The following is a 19,707-nucleotide window of genomic DNA, read 5'->3' on the forward strand; positions in this document are numbered from 1 at the left end:
AAAGGAACTGTTAGTGAGAGGGAAATACCGGACATTTCAAACTTATCATTTGGATTGAACCAAGCACCGACCGAGGAGGAACAACAGCTGGGTGCAGTCGGCGGAAGAGGTACCCAGTAACAAAATGTCTCTGCAACTCTTGAGCTGGAATTGTAATGGTCTAAACCATCCCCGAAAAAGGGGTCAAGTGTTTCATATTCTAAAGAAAGAACATTTAGATGTAATCTGTTTACAAGAAACCCACATTGCCAGGACACACAGAAAACTTTTAACAAATAAGAGATTAGGAATAGAATTTATTTCATCAGACAAAGTTAAGAAAAGAGGAGTAGTGATTTATGTTAAGGAAAAACTCGAGCCAAAAATGATCTTTAAGGATGACCAAGGAAGATACCTGGCAGTGGAAATTCAAATTCATGGAGAAAAGATTTTAATTGTTGGCGTTTATGCACCAAATGAGGGGAAGGCTGAATTCTTCAAGAAGTTGCATGAGACTTTGATGGACTTTTTGGACTTTAAAATTATAATGATGGGCGATATGAATGGAGTTGTCTCCACAAACATGGACAAGGCCCAAAGACAAGTAATATCCAATGATGGAAGATTACCAAAGACTTTTTTCGAACTGACTGACACTATGGACCTGATTGACATTTGGAGAACTAGGAACCCTCTGGAAAGGGAAGGGACCTTTTTCTCTGAAGCAAAAATGACATGGACTAGAATCGACCAAATTTGGATTTCTAGTAATTTGGCATCAAGGGTTAAAAAAACAGAAATTTGCCCAAAAACCTGTTCCGACCATAATGCTGTGAAGATGGAAATGAAACTGACAACATCTGGAACCTTTAGATGGAGAATGAATGACACTCTTTTTGGAGATGAAGAAATTTGTAAAAAGGCCCAAAAGACACTAAAAGACTACTTCGAGATAAACCTGAGATCAGATGTCGAAAAAAAGAGTAATTTGGGACGCAAGCAAAGCCGTGATGCGTGGCTTCCTAATACAACAGAATTCAATAAAGAGGAAAAAACAGAATGAGAGGAAAGAGGAAATTTGGAACCTAATAAAAGAAGGGGAGAAGAAACTGAGATCTAAGCCTAACTCACATGAGATTTTAAGAGAAATAAAGTTTTATCAAACACAATATATGGAACTGATGAATCAGGAAATAGAATGGAAAATAAAACAAATGAAGCAAAAGACCTTTGAGTCAGCAGATAAATGTGGGAAGCTACTGTCATGGCAATTGAAAAAGAGACAAAAGCTAAATACGGTGACATCACTCGAAGTAGATGGGAAGTTTATTAACAAACCAAATGAGATAAGTAACTGTTTTCAAAGTTTTTTTAAGAAACTGTACAAACAAGGGCCAAAAAATGAACAACAGATAGAAGAATTTATTGAAAAATACGGCCTATCAAAAATTTCGAAAAAAAACAGGAGGAGTTTGAATGAGAAAATTACAGACCAAGAAATAGAGAGTGCCATTCAGGATATGCAATTAGGGAAATCACCAGGACCAGATGGACTAACTGCGAAATACTACAAAGCACTGAAGGAATGGCTAGTACAACCATTGAAAGAAGTTTGTAACCAAATTTTGGAGGGGAAAAAGGCTCCCGAATCGTGGAAGGAAGCATTCATCTCACTTATACCGAAGACAGAAACTGAGAAACATCAAGTCAAGTACTACCGCCCTATATCACTTCTGAATGTGGATTATAAAATTTTTGCAGACATTTTAGCAAAAAGATTTTAAAAAGTTCTGTTGGAGGAGATTCACGGGGACCAAACAGGCTTTCTACCAGGTAGACAATTATCAGAAAATGTGAGGAACATTATAGACATTTTAGAACTTTTGGAAACTGACATAAATAGAAAGGCTGTTTTGATTTTTGTGGACGCGGAGAAAGCCTTTGACAACATTTGTTGGAGTTTTATGAAGAGGAATCTCCAAGGGATGGGGGTAGGCAAAAATTTTGAAAATGGTATAGGTGCAATATATTCTGAGCAAAAGGCCAAACTAATTGTAAATGGTATGGTCATGGACGAGATTCCAATAGAGAAAGGGACACGACAGGGATGCCCAATATCCCCCCTATTGTTTATATCGGTACTGGAGGTTTTCTTGAACATGATTAGAAGGGACCAGATGGTTAAAGGAATACAGGTCGGAACTAAACAATATAAGTTAAGAGCATTTGCAGATGATCTAGTTTTGACACTACAACAGCCAGAAGCCAGTACAAAAAGAGTTTTGGAAATAATTGAAATATTTGGTCAAGTAGCAGGTTTTAAATTAAACAAACATAAGACAAAAGTCTTGGAAAAAAATCTAACGATGGGGGAAAAAGATAGTTTTCAAAGAGAAACCGGTTTGGAAATTGCAAAAAGAGTAAAATATCTGGGGGTGAACTTAACATCTAAGAATGTGAACTTATTTAAAGATAATTATGAGAAATGTTGGTTGGAAGTGAAGAAAGATTTTGATATATGGTCTAGGCTGAGACTTTCCTTGTTAGGCCGAATTGCTGTTATCAAGATGAATGTACTGCCGAGATTGTTATTTCTGTTCCAGACATTGCAAATTTTAGACAAGATGGATTGTTTCAAGAAGTGGCAGAAAGATATATCTAAATTTGTCTGGCAGGGCAAAAAACCCAGAATTAAATTTAAGATTCTAACCGATGCAAAGGATAGAGGGGGCTTTGCACTGCCGGACTTAAAACTTTACTATGAAGCAGCAGCTTTCTGCTGGCTGAAACCATGGCTACTTCTTGAGAATACAGATATTCTGGATCTGGAAGGTTATGATAATAATTTTGGTTGGCATGCATATTTATGGTATGACAAGGTAAAGGTACATAGAAACTTTAAAAACCATATTGTCAGGAAAGCACTGTATAATGTATGGAATAGATATAAAGATTTGTTAGAGAGTAAAACCCCCAGGTGGTTGTCACCAATGGAAGCCAAGGCGGTAAAAAGACTGAACATGGACTCAGATTGGCCAAAATACTGTGAAATTATAGAATATGATGGTGAAAACCTGAAACTACAGAGTTTTGAGAAATTGAAACCTAAAGTCCGAGACTGGTTACATTATTACCAGATTAATGAAACCTTTAAGCAGGACAGGAAACTAGGATTTCAGAAGGAGAGGTCAAAGCTAGAAACAGAATTGCTAGAACCCAATACTAAGAATTTGTCTAGAATGTATAATCTGCTGCTAAAATGGAACACACAGGATGAAACGGTTAAATCAGCTATGATTAAGTGGGCACAAGATGTTGGTCATGATATCATGTTTGCTGACTGGGAGCAGTTATGGACCACAGGTATTAAATTTACGGCATGTTGTGCCTTGAAAGAGAATATAATGAAAATGATCTATAGGTGGTACATGACCCCAGTCAAGCTTGCAAAGATATATCATTTGCCCAATAACAATTGCTGGAAGTGTAATGAATGCGAAGGAACTTTTTATCATCTTTGGTGGACCTGCCCGAAGATTAAGGCCTACTGGGAAATGATCTATAATGAAATTAAGAAAATCCTTAAGTGGACATTTATAAAGAAACCAGAGGCTTTTCTCTTGGGCATGGTGGGCCAAATGGTTCCAAAGAAAGATAGAACATTCTTTATGTACGCAACAACAGCAGCAAGAATTCTTTTGGCGAAGTATTGGAAGACTAAAGAAGTACCTACTCTGGAAGAATGGCAGACCAAGGTGACTGAATTCATGGGATTGGCAGAGATGACCGGCAGAATCCGTGACCAGAAGAGAGAGACAGTGGAAGAAGACTGGAAAAAATTTAAAATCTATCTTAAAAATTGTTGCAAAATTTCGGAATGTTAAGATGTCAAGGGATTGGATATAAAGAATTACAGCTGTAAAAATTGAAATTTAGGGGGGAAAAAAAAAAGCTTTAAAGAGAATTAAACATAAAAAGGGATGAAAGATTGCTTTAAAAATTTGTAAAATAAGGATGCAGTGAAGGGGAGGTTTGGGGAAGTCGTGTTATGTTTGTTTGTTTTTTGTTTATGTTGTAAAATTAATAAAAATTATTAAAAAAAAAAAATCCTCATCAATGCAGGGTTTTGAGGGCGAACGGGACCTGGTGGGCCTTGAACATGATGGGTCGTACGGCAGGGTCTAGTTGTAGGCCAACAGGGGGGCAGTACATCATCCCAATGCCCAATCGAAAACCTCTTTCTAAAAGCTCCAATTTTTTTAAAAAGAGCTTTAAAAATGAGACCAGACTTTCATAACTCCTTCCAATCACACACTTGGCACTGATATGATTCCTCCCCTGTATGTATTTTTTGATGAAATGAGATTTCCTTGTTGACTGAAGCTCTTTCCATATTCCTAACACTGATCTGACTTCTCTCCTGTGTGTAATTTTTGATGGGCACTCAGACCTACTTTCCTGGTGAAGCTCTTTCCACATTCCAGGCACTGAAAGGGGTTTTCTCCTGTATGAATTCTTTGATGGGAAGTGAAACTTATTTTCCAGGTGAAGCTCTTTCCACATTCCAAGCACTTAAAGGGTTTCTCCCCTGTATGAATCCTTTGATAGGAAGTGAGATTTTCTTTTCAGGTGAAGCTCTTTCCGCATTCCACTCACTGAAAGGGTTTCTCCCCTGTATGAATCCTTTGATGGGAAGTGAAATGGGCCCTCTGATTGAAGCTCTTTCCACATTCCAAGCACTGATAGGGTTTCTGCCCCGTATGAATTCTTTGATGGACAGTGAGACCTTCTTTCCTGGTGAATCTCTTTCCACATTCCAGGCACTGATAGGGGTTTTCCCCTGTATGAATTCTTTGATGGGATGTGAAGCTTATTTTCCAGGTGAAGCTCTTTCCACATTCCAAGCACTTAAAGTGTTTCTCCCCTGTATGAGTCCTTTGATGGACAGTGAGATTTTCTTTCCAGGTGAAGCTCTTTCCACACTCCAAGCACTGATAGGGTTTTTCTCCTGTGTGAATTCTTTGATGGGAAGTGAAACTGCTTTTTTTGCTGAAGCTCTTTCCACATTCCACGCACTGATATGGTTTCTCCCCTGTATGAATTCTATGATGGGAAGTGAGATGGGCCCTCTGACTGAAGCTCTTTCCACATTCGACGCACTGATGGGGTTTCTCCCCTGTATGAATCCTTTGATGGGAAGTGAGCTTGGCCCTCTGACTGAAGCTCTTTCCACATTCCACACACTGAAAGGGTTTCTCCCTTGTATGAATTCTACGATGGGAAGTGAGATCTGAGCAATTTCTAAATCTCCTTCCACATTCCAAGCACTGATAGGGTTTCTCCCCTGTATGAATCCTTTGATGGGAAGTGAGATCTGAGCAATTTCTAAATCTCCTTCCACATTCTAAGCACTGATAGGGTTTCTCCCCTGTATGAATCCTTTGATGGGAAGTGAGATGGGAGCCCTGACTGAAGCTCTTTCCACATTCCATGCACTGATAGGGTTTCTCCCTTGTATGAATTCTACGATGGGAAGTGAAACTGCTTTTTTTACTGAAGCTGTTTCCACATTCCACGCACTGAAAGGGTTTCGCCCCTGTATGAACCCTTTGATGGGAAGTGAGATTTTCTTTCCAGCTGAAGCTCTTTCCACACTCCAAGCACTGATAGGGTTTTTCTCCTGTGTGAATTCTTTGATGGGAAGTGAGATTTTCTTTCCAGGTGAATCTCTTTCCACACTCCAAACACTGATAGGGTTTCTCCCCTGTATGAATTCTACGATGGGAAGTGAGCATGGCCCTCTGATTGAAGCTCTTTCCACACTCCAAACACTGATAGGGTTTTTCCCCTGTATGAATTCTTTGATGTGCAGTGAGATGGGAGCCCTGACTGAAGCTCTTTCCACATTCCACACAGTGATATGGTTTCTCTCCTGTATGAATTCTACGATGGGAAGTGAGGTTGTGGCTTTGACTGAATCTCTTTCCACACTCCAAGCAATTATAGGGTTTCTCTTTTGTATGAATTCTTTGATGGGCAGCAAAACTCTGTTTCCAGCTGAAGCTCTTTCCACATTCCAAGCACTGATAGGGTTTCTTCTGAAGTGGATTTCTTTGATGGGAAGTGGAATGGGAGCTCTGACTGAAGCCCTCTCCACAGTCTGAATCCTGATATGGCTCCTCCACTGTGTGGATTTCGTTGTGGTCTCCCTTGTTCTTCATTTCCAGTTCATCACCACCTGAAACTAAGAGGCAAACGGATTAGAGTCTCGGGAAGAAATGCAGTCCGAAATTATTAAACAATGCTAATTAATGCTTGGGACAAGGGAAGAACTGATGGGAATTAGATGTTATAATGTTCCTTTTGTTCTGTAAAAACATCTAGTTTCGTATACAAATCAAGTTGAATATTAGATGTTTTCTCTCTCAGGTGTTTAAAAGTACAGCTTAACCTGGTACTGTCATTTTGTTCAAATTTAAATATGGATCTGTACTATCTTCATAAATAAAATGTGCTTTTATTGAAAAAGGTGGTCAATGCGGGAAAGTTCCCTGTTAAAATTAAGATATATTCAATATGCTAAGTTGTTCAGTATGCAGTAATAAATCTAAACAAATTTTAAGAGCTGGAGAAATATTTGGGAAGATTGACTCTGGACTGACTTGGTCGTAGTCAGCTGCCTTGTGGTGGGCGATGTAAGAGTAGGGGAATAAAAATGGCAAACGTGAACTTCTTGGCATGTGACAAAGACGCATGAGAGCAGAAGCAGCAAAGCAGGCTGGGAAGTGCTGGGACTGCACAATCATTTGGGCCTACTAAAGTTATTCAGGCCTAACTGCTAACTGTTGAGTCACTCTGGCATGTGACTTAGCAGCCATTTTCTCTGTGTGTTCTCTGAAAGATTTCAGTCAGAGTCACTCTGCCTCAGTTGTGAGCAGAGTCAGTATGGAATCTCAGTCAACCTGTTTGGAACCATGTTGTTTATGAAGAAGTTTATTTTAACTCAGTAAAGCTCTTATTCTTTAAAACTGCGTTATTAATTTACGCTGTGCATCACTTCTATCTGCTGAAAAACCCTTTTCGTATATTGAACAAATGTGTGTAGCAGCTGCCAAATTTAAATTTCTTTAGTGGCTAAAAATTTAATTATGATGTGCATCACCTTAAACCAATTTGGATGTTTTCTTAAATTCTCGACATCACAGAATGCAGCAGAAACTTGTCATATCATTATTATTATTATTATTCAAGTTTCCTTACAGTGGTACCTCAGGTTACATACGCTTCAGGTTACATACTCCGCTAACCTAGAAATAGCACCTCAGGTTAAGAACTTTGCTTCAGGATGAGAACAGAAATCGTGCTCTGGCAACGCAGCGGCAGCAGGAGGCCCCATGAGCTAAAGTGGGGCTTCAGGTTAAGAACAGTTTCAGGTTAAGAATGGACCTCCAGAACGAATTAAGTTCTTAACCTGAAGTACGACTGTACTTAAATGTTACATTTTTGTGAGAAGTTACAGGGGAAGAGGCAGAGGGCCTTCTCGGTAGGGGCACCCACCCTGTGGAACGCCCTCCCAACATATGTCAAGGAAATAACTATGCAACTTTTAGAGGACTTCTGAAGGCACCTCTGTATTGGGAAGTTTTTAATGTTTGATGTTTTATTATGTTTTTCTATTTGTTGGCTGGGGCAACCCAGTCAGATGGGCAGGGTAAAAATAATAAAATTATCATTATTGTTACTACAGGGTTCACTGCCTGAGATTCAAAAAGCCTGGCTCTGTTTTGGGATGGAGTTTCTTTGGTTCAGTCGTGGAATCTGTGCCATCTCCAATGTCAAGCGACTCTTTGGTCAACCAGAGAGAGACAGAAGCAAGAACAAAAGCAGGAAACTTGACTGAAGCTACTTCAACACCTCAAATCACTTGCAGAAGGCCTGGGCAGTTCAGACAGCCTGATCATGCTTTGAAAAGGCAGAACTGGAGGAAGAATATTCACAGGGAAAACAATCAATAGCCACCCCTCTGAGGTTTGCTGTGGGAGTGTTAACATCCCAGGTGCTGTGGGTGGCGCTGTTGAGCCCCATCGAAATATCAGAGGTTTGTCACATAGAGAGATGTCTTGAATTACAAAACAGATAGGATGATCCAATAGGGAGCCTTACCGAGAGAGTCCAAGATCCCACGATTCTCCTCCATGACTTCCTTATGCAGAGCTCTCTGGTCAGGATCCAGCAACGCCCACTCCTCGTCTGTGAAATGGACAGCCACATCTTCAAAGCACACTGGACCCTAACAGAACAGGAAAAAGGCTGTCCTCTTAGAGAACATTCCCTTGGCTCTGTTGTTTTCTACAGCGGCCAGACCCCTCTCTGCCTTCCTCATCCCTCCTCTCTCCTGCTGCAGCTTCTGCCTCGGAGTCTGGGCTGCTCTCTGCCCCAGACTCCCTCTGCTCCCTCAGCCCCCTTCCCTCTCCAGCTTCAGACACCTCCTCCTCCTCCTCCCAGTCGGCTCCCTCTTCTCTGGCTCCTCCCACCATTCCTCTGCATCCAAGCAGTCCTTCCCCACAAGGCTCCTTCCCCCTACCTGATCTGGGTCCACAGCTGCTGCCTCCCCTCCACCACCATGAAAAGATGGAGGAGCAGGTCTTGGTGGCATCATTCCGTCACCTGGGAGAGACCAAGGCAAGTGGAAACCGTGAGCGCCTGCTTCTCTCAGAGGTGAAACAGTGCATCTCTAAGTACAGGTGGGGCTTCGTCCAATTCTCCCCTGCTAGCTTCCGGTTCCGCTCTGCCTTAATGGAGGCAGCGGGAGATCGTTGGCGAAGGAAAAACAAGGATGATTGAGGGTAATTCTCCTTGCAAGTTGCCCCCAGGGACAGGGGGGAACGGGCTTCACTCCCAGTTTGTCTCGGCATCTGGCTCCGGCTCCGGCATGGATTGCGGGAGGCAGGGAGGCGCTGAGTGCAAAAGCCCTTCGCCTGCCGAAAACCCTCCTTCGCTGCCATTAAGAAGCAGAGGTTCTCCTGTCAATTAGAGCTCAATTTGGACTAATGTACAGGCGTTGCTGGAAGAGATGAGATCATAAACTGCATAACTGAACCAGCTGCAAGGTCTTTAAGGTTTGAATTTGAGAATAAACTTCATTTGCTGCAAAAGACAGTGAGTGGGGGGAGGGGAGCCTATGGCTTCTTTATGTAAAGTTTTCTTCTCTACATTAATGAATTGGTAGCCCGCCTTTGGATACTAGTTCAAAATATATATGCGCAGGTGAGCAGGAATGAAACTGGGTTACAGATATGGAATATAACATCAAATGGAACTGTATGTGTAAAAAGAAAAAGAAAAAAGGGAGGGAAGCTCTATTTTGCAAAATGTTTACGATGGAAAATTAGAGCTGACTCTTCCCCATCGTTTATTATATACAGACTGAACTGATCAATGCTAAAAGGACTAGGAATTTAATTTAATTTAATTTAATTGGATAAATGCGCATTTATCTTCGGCCAGACAGAGGAATGTAAGGAATCTGAAAGTTGTGAGGGAGTTGATAAGGTTGATTACTGAGTCAAATGCAGTTCTGACCGATCCCTCTCCGTCCCAGGCGGAGAAGAAAAATGGCGAAAAGAGGTTATTTATTTGGACATTTTGATTTTTGCAGCTGCTGTTAAAGTTGCCAAACAACAAAGCACAGGAGAGGGCAATGGAGAATTTCTGAAACCACAATGGGATATTAGCTCCGTCCAAGGAATAATGGAGAACAGCAACAACCAGGAAAAGATAGACAGAACATTTTACAAGGACAGGAAAAAACATTACAAACAGAAAGATTGCCACACATGGGAAGAGTAAGGATATCGCTGGAGTGCCTCACTTGTAGTTTTATATATTATTTGTATAAAGGATTCTTATCTTGACAGAAGGGTAATTGAAAATAATAAGATTTTGGAATGCAGAAATCAAGAAAAACACCAAACCATCGGTTTTAGCATGCGGGGGGGCCACCTATATTATATAATTTGAAATCTTAAAGATTGATATTAGTAATTGTATTCTAATTTCGCATTGTTATAATGAGGCTATTATAGAACTGTAATTGTAAACTAATCAAATTACTATTTTAAACGTCTCCCCTGCTGAGTACATTTGTACATTTGTACCCATTTCATATAATAGTTGTGCAAAAATACATCTCCCCCCCCCCCCGAGCTCTGGGCTCCAGGTGTCTTCCCCCAAAAGATGCAAAGAAATCACAGATTAGTTTCAAAACCAAGAGAATGTGACAAAACGGGGGAGAAAACACTCCTTCCTCCTTACCCAGAGGCCTCACTCTGGCGTCCAACGGAGTCTTCTCTGCCTCCGAAGAATCAAGACCCATTTGTGCCCAAAGATCCTTCCTCTGAAACAGCAACAAGGATTCAAAACAGAGAATGGGGAGAAGGGTTAGAAAAGGAATGGCAGAGGCAAGGGCTTTCGGGGGACAGAGGTGAAAGCGGCTTCCTGCTTCTGCTAGACTGGGGTCTGGGGTTGGCTGCCAGGACCATGAAACATTGGTCCTCAAGGATCTTCACTGGCTCCCAGAACGTTTCCCAGCACAATTCAAAGCCCTAAACGGCCTGAAAGGCCCACTATACCCAAAGGAGCGTCTCCATGAACTGAGGTCCAGTTCCGAGGGTCTTCTGCTGATTCCCTCCCTGTGATAAGTGAAGTTACAGGGAACCAGGCAGAAGACCTTCTCCACAGTGGCCCCCACCCTGGGGAATGCCCTCCCATCAGGCGATAAGGAGATAAGAACATGCATAACTTTTAGAAGACATCTGATGTCTTCTTATGCTTTTATATGTGCTGGAAGGCACATGGGTGTAGTATTAATAACAATAATATGAAGAAGCAGAAGAAGAAGAAGATGATCTGTTCCTAGATGCTTTCCAAAAAAGGATGGGCCATTAGGAAATGATTTGGGAATACTCTCCCTCCTCTTTGGAGCCCCTTGGGAGTATCCAGAGGAAAGTCTCTCTCACCTGCTGCTCTGCCTGCTTCCTCTCCTCTGCCTGACTCAGGAGGAAACCTTCGGCCAGAGCCACTGCCTGGGAACTGGTCTCTGCTCCACATTCCCTCACCCAGCTCTCCATCTCCAGAGGAAGGACAGCCAGGAACTGCTCCAAGATCACCAGGTCCAACATCTGAGCTTTCGTGTGCCTTTCTGGCTTCAGCCACTGATGGTCAAGGTGGTAGAATTGGCTGCAAACCTCTCGGGGTCCTTTGGCCTCCTGGTAGCAGAACTGCCTGAGCTGCTGGCTCTGCACTTCTGAGCAAAGGGTGTCCTCCTCACCTGGGTTCTTCTGCACGGAGTTTTCCCAGAATTCCCCACTGCTCCCCGTTTCCATGGCATGGCCTCTTCCTGCTTCAGGGCCAGCTGAGTCTTGCTCATCCATCTGGGCTCTCCGGAAGTCTCCAAGAGATTGGAAGGAGCTGCTTGGTCCTCTGCCAAGTTCTGTGTGTCCTAATGCAAGCTCCAGCAAATCCTATGAATCAAACACATTCTTCTATTATAATATCAAAGCACAGCCAAGAGAAGAAGAATGTTCCCTGAGCAAGTGTAGGGAGAGGAGGAGGAGGGAGAAGTCATAACTGTGAGTGACAAGTGAGTGTAATCTGGAGCCAGGGCAATAGTGGGGGTCCCTCCCCACCCCACTTCATAGTCCAGAGCTTCGCCCCAACCCAGCCATATCTGCTTGGGTGGCTTGGTGAGCAGCAGGGCCCATGTCTAGCTCCAGACACCATCCCTTTGGCACAGACAGGATGTGGCCATGGGACTTCCTGCTCTGAATCCGAGGGGACGGTGGCAAGGCCCTCTGGGTGGAACTGCCCTGGAAGACGCCTCGGAAACTGGCCCAAATGCAGCGGTTGGGTTCTCAACTGGGTTCCCTCTTTTACTAATGGCATTTCTATCCCACCTTTTCTCCAACAGGCTCCAGGTGGGGTCCGGGACTGGACCCAAGAGGAATGCTGGAGACCCCCTTCCCTTTGCAGAAGGTCATAGTTCAGAGGCTGCAGAGGGGAGAAGCTGGGAAATATTGGGAGAGCAGCAGGAGGAAGCAGCAGCAGCAGCACCAGGGGAGAGAAAACAAAATATTTGTGTGTTACTGTGACAAATACCAATTTATGTTGTTTCAAAATAGTTTTGTGCTGAACTTAAAGCATATGTGTCAAGATGGGAGATGCCAAAATATTGACCTCCTTTTTTATGGCAGGGAAAATGCCAAGTTAAACTGAGGGTTCTTGCAAGATGCCAAGGAAAGAGAAGCAGGACGCGAATCTCCTTTCTGTCTGTGCGCTTAGGGAGATGACTTGGCTGCCCCCTTTCGTCTGTCTCCTTTCCAACAGGAACAAGATCCATGGGAAGAAAGGCAAAGAAGGGGCAATAGAAGAGAGAGAGCCCCCCCCCGGCCAAGCCAGAGAGTTTGTGCAGGAGGCCGAGAGACCCTCGGAGACCCCGCCCAGCTGCCCCCCCCCGGAGCCTGAAAGAGCCCATGCCTGGAGGTCCCCCCACCCCACCCCCACCCCCTCCCGGGCCGAGCCGAGCCGGGTCCTGGGCAGGAGGAGGAAGAGGAAAGCCCAGGAGCCCGGAGTTTACCTCCGCGTCGCGGGGCGGGGAGTTCCGCAGGCTTCCCCCGAGAGGAGCCCCACCCGAGCCCGGCAGGCAGGCAGGCAGGCAGGCAGGCGAGGGCCAGGCCGGAAGGGACGTCAGGGGGGGAGGGGGAGGGGGAGGAGCAGCGGCCCGCCTTCCTCCCTGTCCTCTCTAGGAAGCCAGCTCGGCGCCCCTTAACCCTTCTCTCTCCCGCGTCGCGCAGGCGCAGAGCTGCTCCCTCGGAGGGGAAGGGGCCGCCCTGGGGCCGGGGCGCGTGTGCGTGGGAAGGGGGAAGCCGTGTCCCGGAGGAGGGCTCCGGGACTGCGAAGGGGCCTCTAGGAGGGGGGCTCTGGGCGGGTCTGGGGGGGCAATGAGCCCTGTCCCAGCAAGAGGGGGGCCTGGGGGGGCCTGGGAGGGTGCGGGGGCCGCTGGGCCGGGAAGAAGCCGGACCCAGAACCCGGGACTGGGCGCGTGTGCGTGGGAAGGGGGAAGCCGTGTCCCGGAGGAGGAGCCCCTCGCTCTGCCTGGGGCTCCGGGACTGCGAAGGGGCCTCTAGGAGGGGGGCTCTGGGCGGGTCTGGGGGGGCAATGAGCCCTGTTCCAGCAAGAGGGGGGGCCTGGGAGGGTGCGGGGGCCGCTGGGCCGGGAAGAAGCCGGACCCAGAACCCGGGACTGGGCGCGTGTGCGTGGGAAGGGGGAAGCCGTGTCCCGGAGGAGGAGCCCCTCTCTCTGCCTGGGGCTCCGGGACTGCGAAGGGGCCTCTAGGAGGGGGGCTCTGGGCGGGTCTGGGGGGGCAATGAGCCCTGTCCCAGCAAGAGGGGGGCCTGGGGGGGCCTGGGAGGGTGCGGGGGCCGCTGGGCCGGGAAGAAGCCGGACCCAGAACCCGGGACTGGGCGCGTGTGCGTGGGAAGGGGGAAGCCGTGTCCCGGAGGAGGAGCCCCTCGCTCTGCCTGGGGCTCCGGGACTGCGAAGGGGCCTCTGGGGGGGGGCTCTGGGCGGGTCTGGGGGGGCAATGAGCCCTGTCCCAGCAAGAGGGGGGGCCTGGGAGGGTGCGGGGGCCGCTGGGCCGGGAAGAAGCCGGACCCAGAACCCGGGACTGGGCGCGTGTGCGTGGGAAGGGGGAAGCCGTGTCCCGGAGGAGGGCTCTGGGACTGCGAAGGGGCCTCTAGGAGGGGGGCTCTGGGCGGGTCTGGGGGGGCAATGAGCCCTGTCCCAGCAAGAGGGGGGCCTGGGGGGGCCTGGGAGGGTGCGGGGGCCGCTGGGCCGAGAAGAAGCCGGACCCAGAACCCGGGACTGGGCACGTGTGCGTGGGAAGGGGGAAGCCGTGTCCCGGAGGAGGAGCCCCTCGCTCTGCCTGGGGCTCCGGGACTGCGAAGGGGCCTCTAGGAGGGGGGCTCTGGGCGGGTCTGGGGGGGCAATGAGCCCTGTTCCAGCAAGAGGGGGGGCCTGGGAGGGTGCGGGGGCCGCTGGGCCGGGAAGAAGCCGGACCCAGAACCCGGGACTGGGCGCGTGTGCGTGGGAAGGGGGAAGCCGTGTCCCGGAGGAGGGCTCCGGGACTGCGAAGGGGCCTCTAGGAGGGGGGCTCTGGGCGGGTCTGGGGGGGCAATGAGCCCTGTCCCAGCCTGGGAGGGTGCGGGGGCCGCTGGGCCGGGAAGAAGCCGGACCCAGAACCCGGGACTGGGCGCGTGTGCGTGGGAAGGGGGAAGCCGTGTCCCGGAGGAGGAGCCCCTCGCTCTGGCTGGGGCTGCGAAGGGGCGTCTGGGCGGGGAAGAGGGGGTCTTTCTGGGGGGCCAGATGGGGGACCCGGGGGTGTCTCTCTTGGGGGCTCCTGGGGGGGCAATGAGCCCTGTTCCAGCAAGAGGGGGGCCTGGGGGGGCCTGGGAGGGTGCGGGGGCCGCTGGGCCGGGAAGAAGCCGGACCCAGAACCCGGGACTGGGCGCGTGTGCGTGGGAAGGGGGAAGCCGTGTCCCGGAGGAGGGCTCTGGGACTGCGAAGGGGCCTCTAGGAGGGGGGCTCTGGGCGGGTCTGGGGGGGCAATGAGCCCTGTCCCAGCAAGAGGGGGGCCTGGGGGGCCTGGGAGGGTGCGGGGGCCGCTGGGCCGAGAAGAAGCCGGACCCAGAACCCGGGACTGGGCGCGTGTGCGTGGGAAGGGGGAAGCCGTGTCCCGGAGGAGGGCTCCGGGACTGCGAAGGGGCCTCTAGGAGGGGGGCTCTGGGCGGGTCTGGGGGGGCAATGAGCCCTGTCCCAGCCTGGGAGGGTGCGGGGGCCGCTGGGCCGGGAAGAAGCCGGACCCAGAACCCGGGACTGGGCGCGTGTGCGTGGGAAGGGGGAACCCGTGTCCCGGAGGAGGAGCCCCTCTCTCTGCCTGGGGCTCCGGGACTGCGAAGGGGCCTCTAGGGGGGGGGCTCTGGGCGGGTCTGGGGGGGCAATGAGCCCTGTCCCAGCAAGAGGGGGGCCTGGGGGGGCCTGGGAGGGTGCGGGGGCCGCTGGGCCGGGAAGAAGCCGGACCCAGAACCCGGGACTGGGCGCGTGTGCGTGGGAAGGGGGAAGCCGTGTCCCGGAGGAGGAGCCCCTCTCTCTGCCTGGGGCTCCGGGACTGCGAAGGGGCCTCTAGGGGGGGGGCTCTGGGCGGGTCTGGGGGGGCAATGAGCCCTGTCCCAGCAAGAGGGGGGCCTGGGGGGGCCTGGGAGGGTGCGGGGGCCGCTGGGCCGGGAAGAAGCCGGACCCAGAACCCGGGACTGGGCGCGTGTGCGTGGGAAGGGGGAAGCCGTGTCCCGGAGGAGGAGCCCCTCTCTCTGCGAAGGGGCGTCTAGGCGGGGGAGAGGGGGGTCTTTGTGGGGGCCAGATGGGGGACCCGGGGGTGTCTCTCTTGGGGGGGGGCTGCGGGGCAGAGAGCCCTGTCCCAGCAAGAGGGGGGGCCTGGGAGGGTGCGGGGGCCGCTGGGCCGAGAAGAAGCCGGACCCAGAACCCGGGACTGGGCGCGTGTGCGTGGGAAGGGGGAAGCCGTGTCCCGGAGGAGGAGCCCCTCGCTCTGGCTGGCTGGGGGGGCGGCGGGGGAGAAGCATGCATAGGGCACCTGGAGCCCCTGGAGAAGAAAGGGGGATGGAAATGCCACCGACAAGGAAATAAAGAGCAGCAGGAAAAGACCACACAAAAAGCAAGAACCTTAGTCCACAGATTAAGTTTTATTCAGACCCAGAAGAGAAAAAAGCAGCAGGAAGCGCAGGGTCTCCAAGATGCAGCGTAGCCTCTTTCCCTTAAAAGAAGTCATTCAACCCAACAATCGGCAAAGAGGCATTGAATGGACTTTTCCAGTGGCAAGGGGGACAAGGAAACCCATCGCAGCAGGCCTGTGTTGTGAAGCATCAGGAGAAGAGATTTCTGGACATCTCAAGAGCAAGAAGAATGTCTTCCTTCCCACCCTTGGCTTGAGAGGAAAACTCTGCAAGTGTTTGGCTCCAGGGTCCCTTAAGAGAGAGTTGCCAAGAGGAAGGAAAAGGGGGTCCTGCAAGGAGAGGATGAGGGGAAAAGCCCCTTTTGTAGGGGTGGGGGAGAGGGATGGGGCTCCCGGGTCAAGAGAGCACCTTGTATCCCGGCACTGAAAAGACACCCTCCCGACACACACACACTTGGTGGCATCTCCTTTGGGCAAGGGGTCAAAACATTGTTCCAACTTGAAAACCACCTCCAGGACCAGCCCCCCTCAATGGGCTTTGGACTACAACTCCCAACCGGGCCTGCCAGCAGAAGGCAGGGAGGATGGAAACAGCCGGCCAAAAGGTCCGGCCAGCTCCAGAGGCGAGCCAAGGCTGCTCTCCAACGGGGCGCTGCTCCAGGCATCTGAGTTGCCCAGTTCAAGGGAGCTGGCGGGACTAAGAACCGGGGATCCTGAATTGCAGGGGGTTGACTAGATGAGCCTGGAGTGTCCCCTTCCAGGATTCCTCATCGGGCTGCCAATGCCACGGCTGGAATGTCTCCCAAAACTGCCCCCCCTTTCACAAGGAGCTCTCCCCCCCCCCCCCGCGTCTTAAACTACCCTTTGACTGGCAACCATCTCCAATCTCCTTGCTGGACAATCCCAACCAAAGGTGCATTAGATTCTCTGAAATCTACTCAAGAGTCCTGTAGTGACTTCATGCTCTTTATTGCAGCTTGTAAAGCAGTGATTTAATTGCACCCCAAAGCTCAGGCTGTTATATAGATTATTTACAAAATTAGTCCCATCTGATTGGCTGATTCTGCTTCCCTCCTGGGCCCTGATTGGTCTTTTCCTTTTGCAAGCCAATCAGTTGTTGCGTTCTAGGATCCTACTTGCCTTTTGTTCTCGGATCAAAGCTTTGTACATAATTCCCCCCCCCCTTCAAGTTCCCCTTGCGCCCAGAAGGGTAGCATTCATAGTCGTTGAGATATGCCGGTCACCTATGTATGCCTTGTGGTCTTGGGTGTCTCTCAGTAGGGGTTCCTGGTTCCGGCTCTTGTTCCAGGGCTGCCGGCTGTGACGGGGTCATTGGCTTGGACACCAGTGGTCCACTCGGTTGTGGTTCTGGTTCCTGTGGCTGCTCGGCCTCGGTCACTCCTGGACTTCCTAGTTCTGCCTCCCTTACCTGCTCCTCCTGCTCTATGGGCCTCACCCTTCTGCTATCCCCTTGGGATTCCTCTGTCCAGCCCTCCTTGCAGTTCGCCCCCAGGAATCATCGCAGCAGTTGATCGCAGTGGTGGCGCCAAGCTTTCCCCCCTTCGTTAGCACCTGGTATGACACGGGGCCAGTCACCCTGGTGACTGTGGTGGGTACCCATGCCAGGCCCTCCCTGAAGTTCTTTGCGTACACTGGGTCGCGGGGCTGGAAGGTCCGGGGGTTCCTACCTTCCCCCACTGCTGCCTCCTCATGGGCCCTGTTAGGGTGAAGGCGGTCCGGTCTTGTTATGAGGCGCCAGCCCATGAGTAGTTCCGCTGGGCTCCAGCCATCATTGTGCTGGGGGTGCTATGCTGGGCTAGGACAAATGCAGCTAGGCAATACTCCCAGTCCCCTTGTGTCATGCGGCGGAGGGTGTCCTTGGTGGTCCACACCATGCGCTCTGCTTGGCCATTGGTGGCGCGGTGGAACAGCACTGATTGTGCATGGCGGATGGCATTTTCTGTTGCGAAGGTCTGGAACTCCTGTGAAGTGAATGCTGTTCCGTTGTCGGAGACAAGGGTGTCAGGGAGTCTGTGGGTTGTGAACAGCCTGCATAGTACTTGGATGACCGCAGCCGTGGAAGTGGACAGTACCTGGGCGACCTCCAGCCATTTGGAGTATGAGTCCACCACTACGAAGAATGTCCTTCCCTGGAAGGGGCAAAGTCCACATGCAGGTGCTCGGGTGGACTCCCAGGGTTGGATGGGGGCCCTTGGGGGATCTGGGCAGGACTCCTTTCAGGTCTGGCAGTATTTAAGCCAGGCCTCTATCTCCCCATCAATTCCTGGCCACCACACATAGCTTAAGGGCCTCACTACCCCTGGGTGTGTTTCATGTAGGGCTGTGAGGACCTTTTGGCACAGAGGCTGGGGAACGACCACCCTGCTTCCCCGTAACAGGCACCCCTTGTGGGCACCACCGGCAACCTCTCGTCAAAGTGCGCCAGGACTGGGTTCAAGACGAGCAGATCTTTGACTGCTTGGGCCCGCTTATCTAACAGTCTGTCTAGGGGCTCCGCTACTGCTGCCTTGTGGGGTAAGAAGGCATGGTAAAAGTTCAATAGTCCCAAGAAGGCTTGGAGGTCCACCTTACCCTTAGGTGCAGGGGCGTTGCAAATGGTTCGCACCTTGTCCCCGGTCAGGTGGACTCTGTCTGCGTCCACCGTAAATCCTAGAAAAACCACCTGTTGAACTCCTAGCAGACACTTTTCCTGCTTCACCTTGAGGCTGGCCATCTGGAAACAGCGCAGGACGGTGCAGAGTGTGCCCCCAAACTCCCCCGCGTGGCCCCGGTGATCAACACATCATCGAAGAGGAGAGTGACGCCGGGAATTCCTTTGAGGAGAGAGTCGATTGGATTTTGGAATATGCCTGGGGCCACGCGGACGCCAAATTTCAGCCCCTTGACATGGAACGGGCCCCTGTGCGTTACAGTCGTCTGTGCCTCTGCAGTGGCCTCATCCACTGGCAACTGCTGATAGGCCTGGGCCAGCTTGCCAAAAATCTTAGACCCAGCCAGGGTGGCAAGGATGTGGCTGACCATTGGCGCCGGGGATGCATGAGCCGTAAGGGCCCTGTTTATGGTACATTTGTAGTCTGCGCAGATGTGGACTGAGCCATTGGGCTTGACAGGTGTGATGATTGGAGTTTCCCAAGGGGCATTAGGCTAGAGCACTCCTTGCTCCATGAGCCGGTCTAATTCCTCATCAATGCGGGGTTTTGAGGGCAAACGGGACCTGGTGGGCCTTGAACATGATGGGTCGTATGGCAGGGTCTAGTTGTAGGCCAACAGGGGGGCAGTACATCATCCCAATGCCCAATCGAAAACCTCTTTCTAAAAGCTCCAATTTTTTAAAAAAGAGCTTTAAAAATGAGACCAGACTTTCATAACTCCTTCCAATCACACACTTGGCACTGATATGATTCCTCCCCTGTATGTATTTTTTGATGAAATGAGATTTCCTTTTTGACTGAAGCTCTTTCCACATTCATAGAATCATAGAATCATAGAGTTGGAAGAGACCACAAGGGCCATCGGGTCCAACCCCCTGCCAAGCAGGAAACACCATCAGAGCACTCCTGACATATGGTTGTCAAGCCTCTGCTTAAAGACCTCCAAAAAAGGAGACTCCACCACACTCCTTGGCAGCAAATTCCACTGTCAAACAGCTCTTACTGTCAGGAAGTTCTTCCTAATGTTTAGGTGGAATCTTCTTTCTTCTAGTTTGGAACCATTGCTCCATGTCCGCTTCTCTGGAGCAGCAGAAAACAACCTTTCTCCCTCCTCTATGTGACATCCTTTTATATATTTGAACATGGCTATCATATCACCCCTTAACCTCCTCTTCTCCAGGCTAAACATGCCCAGCTCCCTTAGCCGTTCTTCATAAGGCATCGTTTCCAGGCCTTTGACCATTTTGGTTGCCC

The 19,707-nt window shown here is 50.1% G+C and overlaps 2 protein-coding genes across 3 annotated transcripts in view; both read right to left on the minus strand.

The window, feature by feature from the left end:
• Window positions 1–19,707, minus strand: part of LOC309345585 (uncharacterized protein) — a 92,285-nt gene that overhangs the window by 38,412 nt on the left and 34,166 nt on the right. The gene's annotated exons all lie outside the window — the stretch shown is intronic.
• LOC309347175 (uncharacterized protein) lies at window positions 4,093–12,682 on the minus strand (the record flags this gene model as incomplete). Its single annotated transcript, XM_081871513.1, has 7 exons — window positions 12,614–12,682; window positions 10,998–11,501; window positions 10,294–10,375; window positions 8,564–8,646; window positions 8,143–8,269; window positions 5,534–6,223; window positions 4,093–4,160 (listed from the first exon to the last, which is right to left on the minus strand). Exons 2-7 carry the CDS (start codon window positions 11,409–11,411, stop codon window positions 4,093–4,095), a joined length of 1,464 nt encoding a protein of 487 aa, XP_081727639.1. The 5' UTR covers window positions 11,412–11,501; window positions 12,614–12,682.

Source organism: Podarcis erhardii (genome assembly GCF_964252035.2).
Source record: "Podarcis erhardii genome assembly, chromosome: 7".
In the NCBI taxonomy this organism is placed as follows: domain Eukaryota; kingdom Metazoa; phylum Chordata; class Lepidosauria; order Squamata; family Lacertidae; genus Podarcis; species Podarcis erhardii.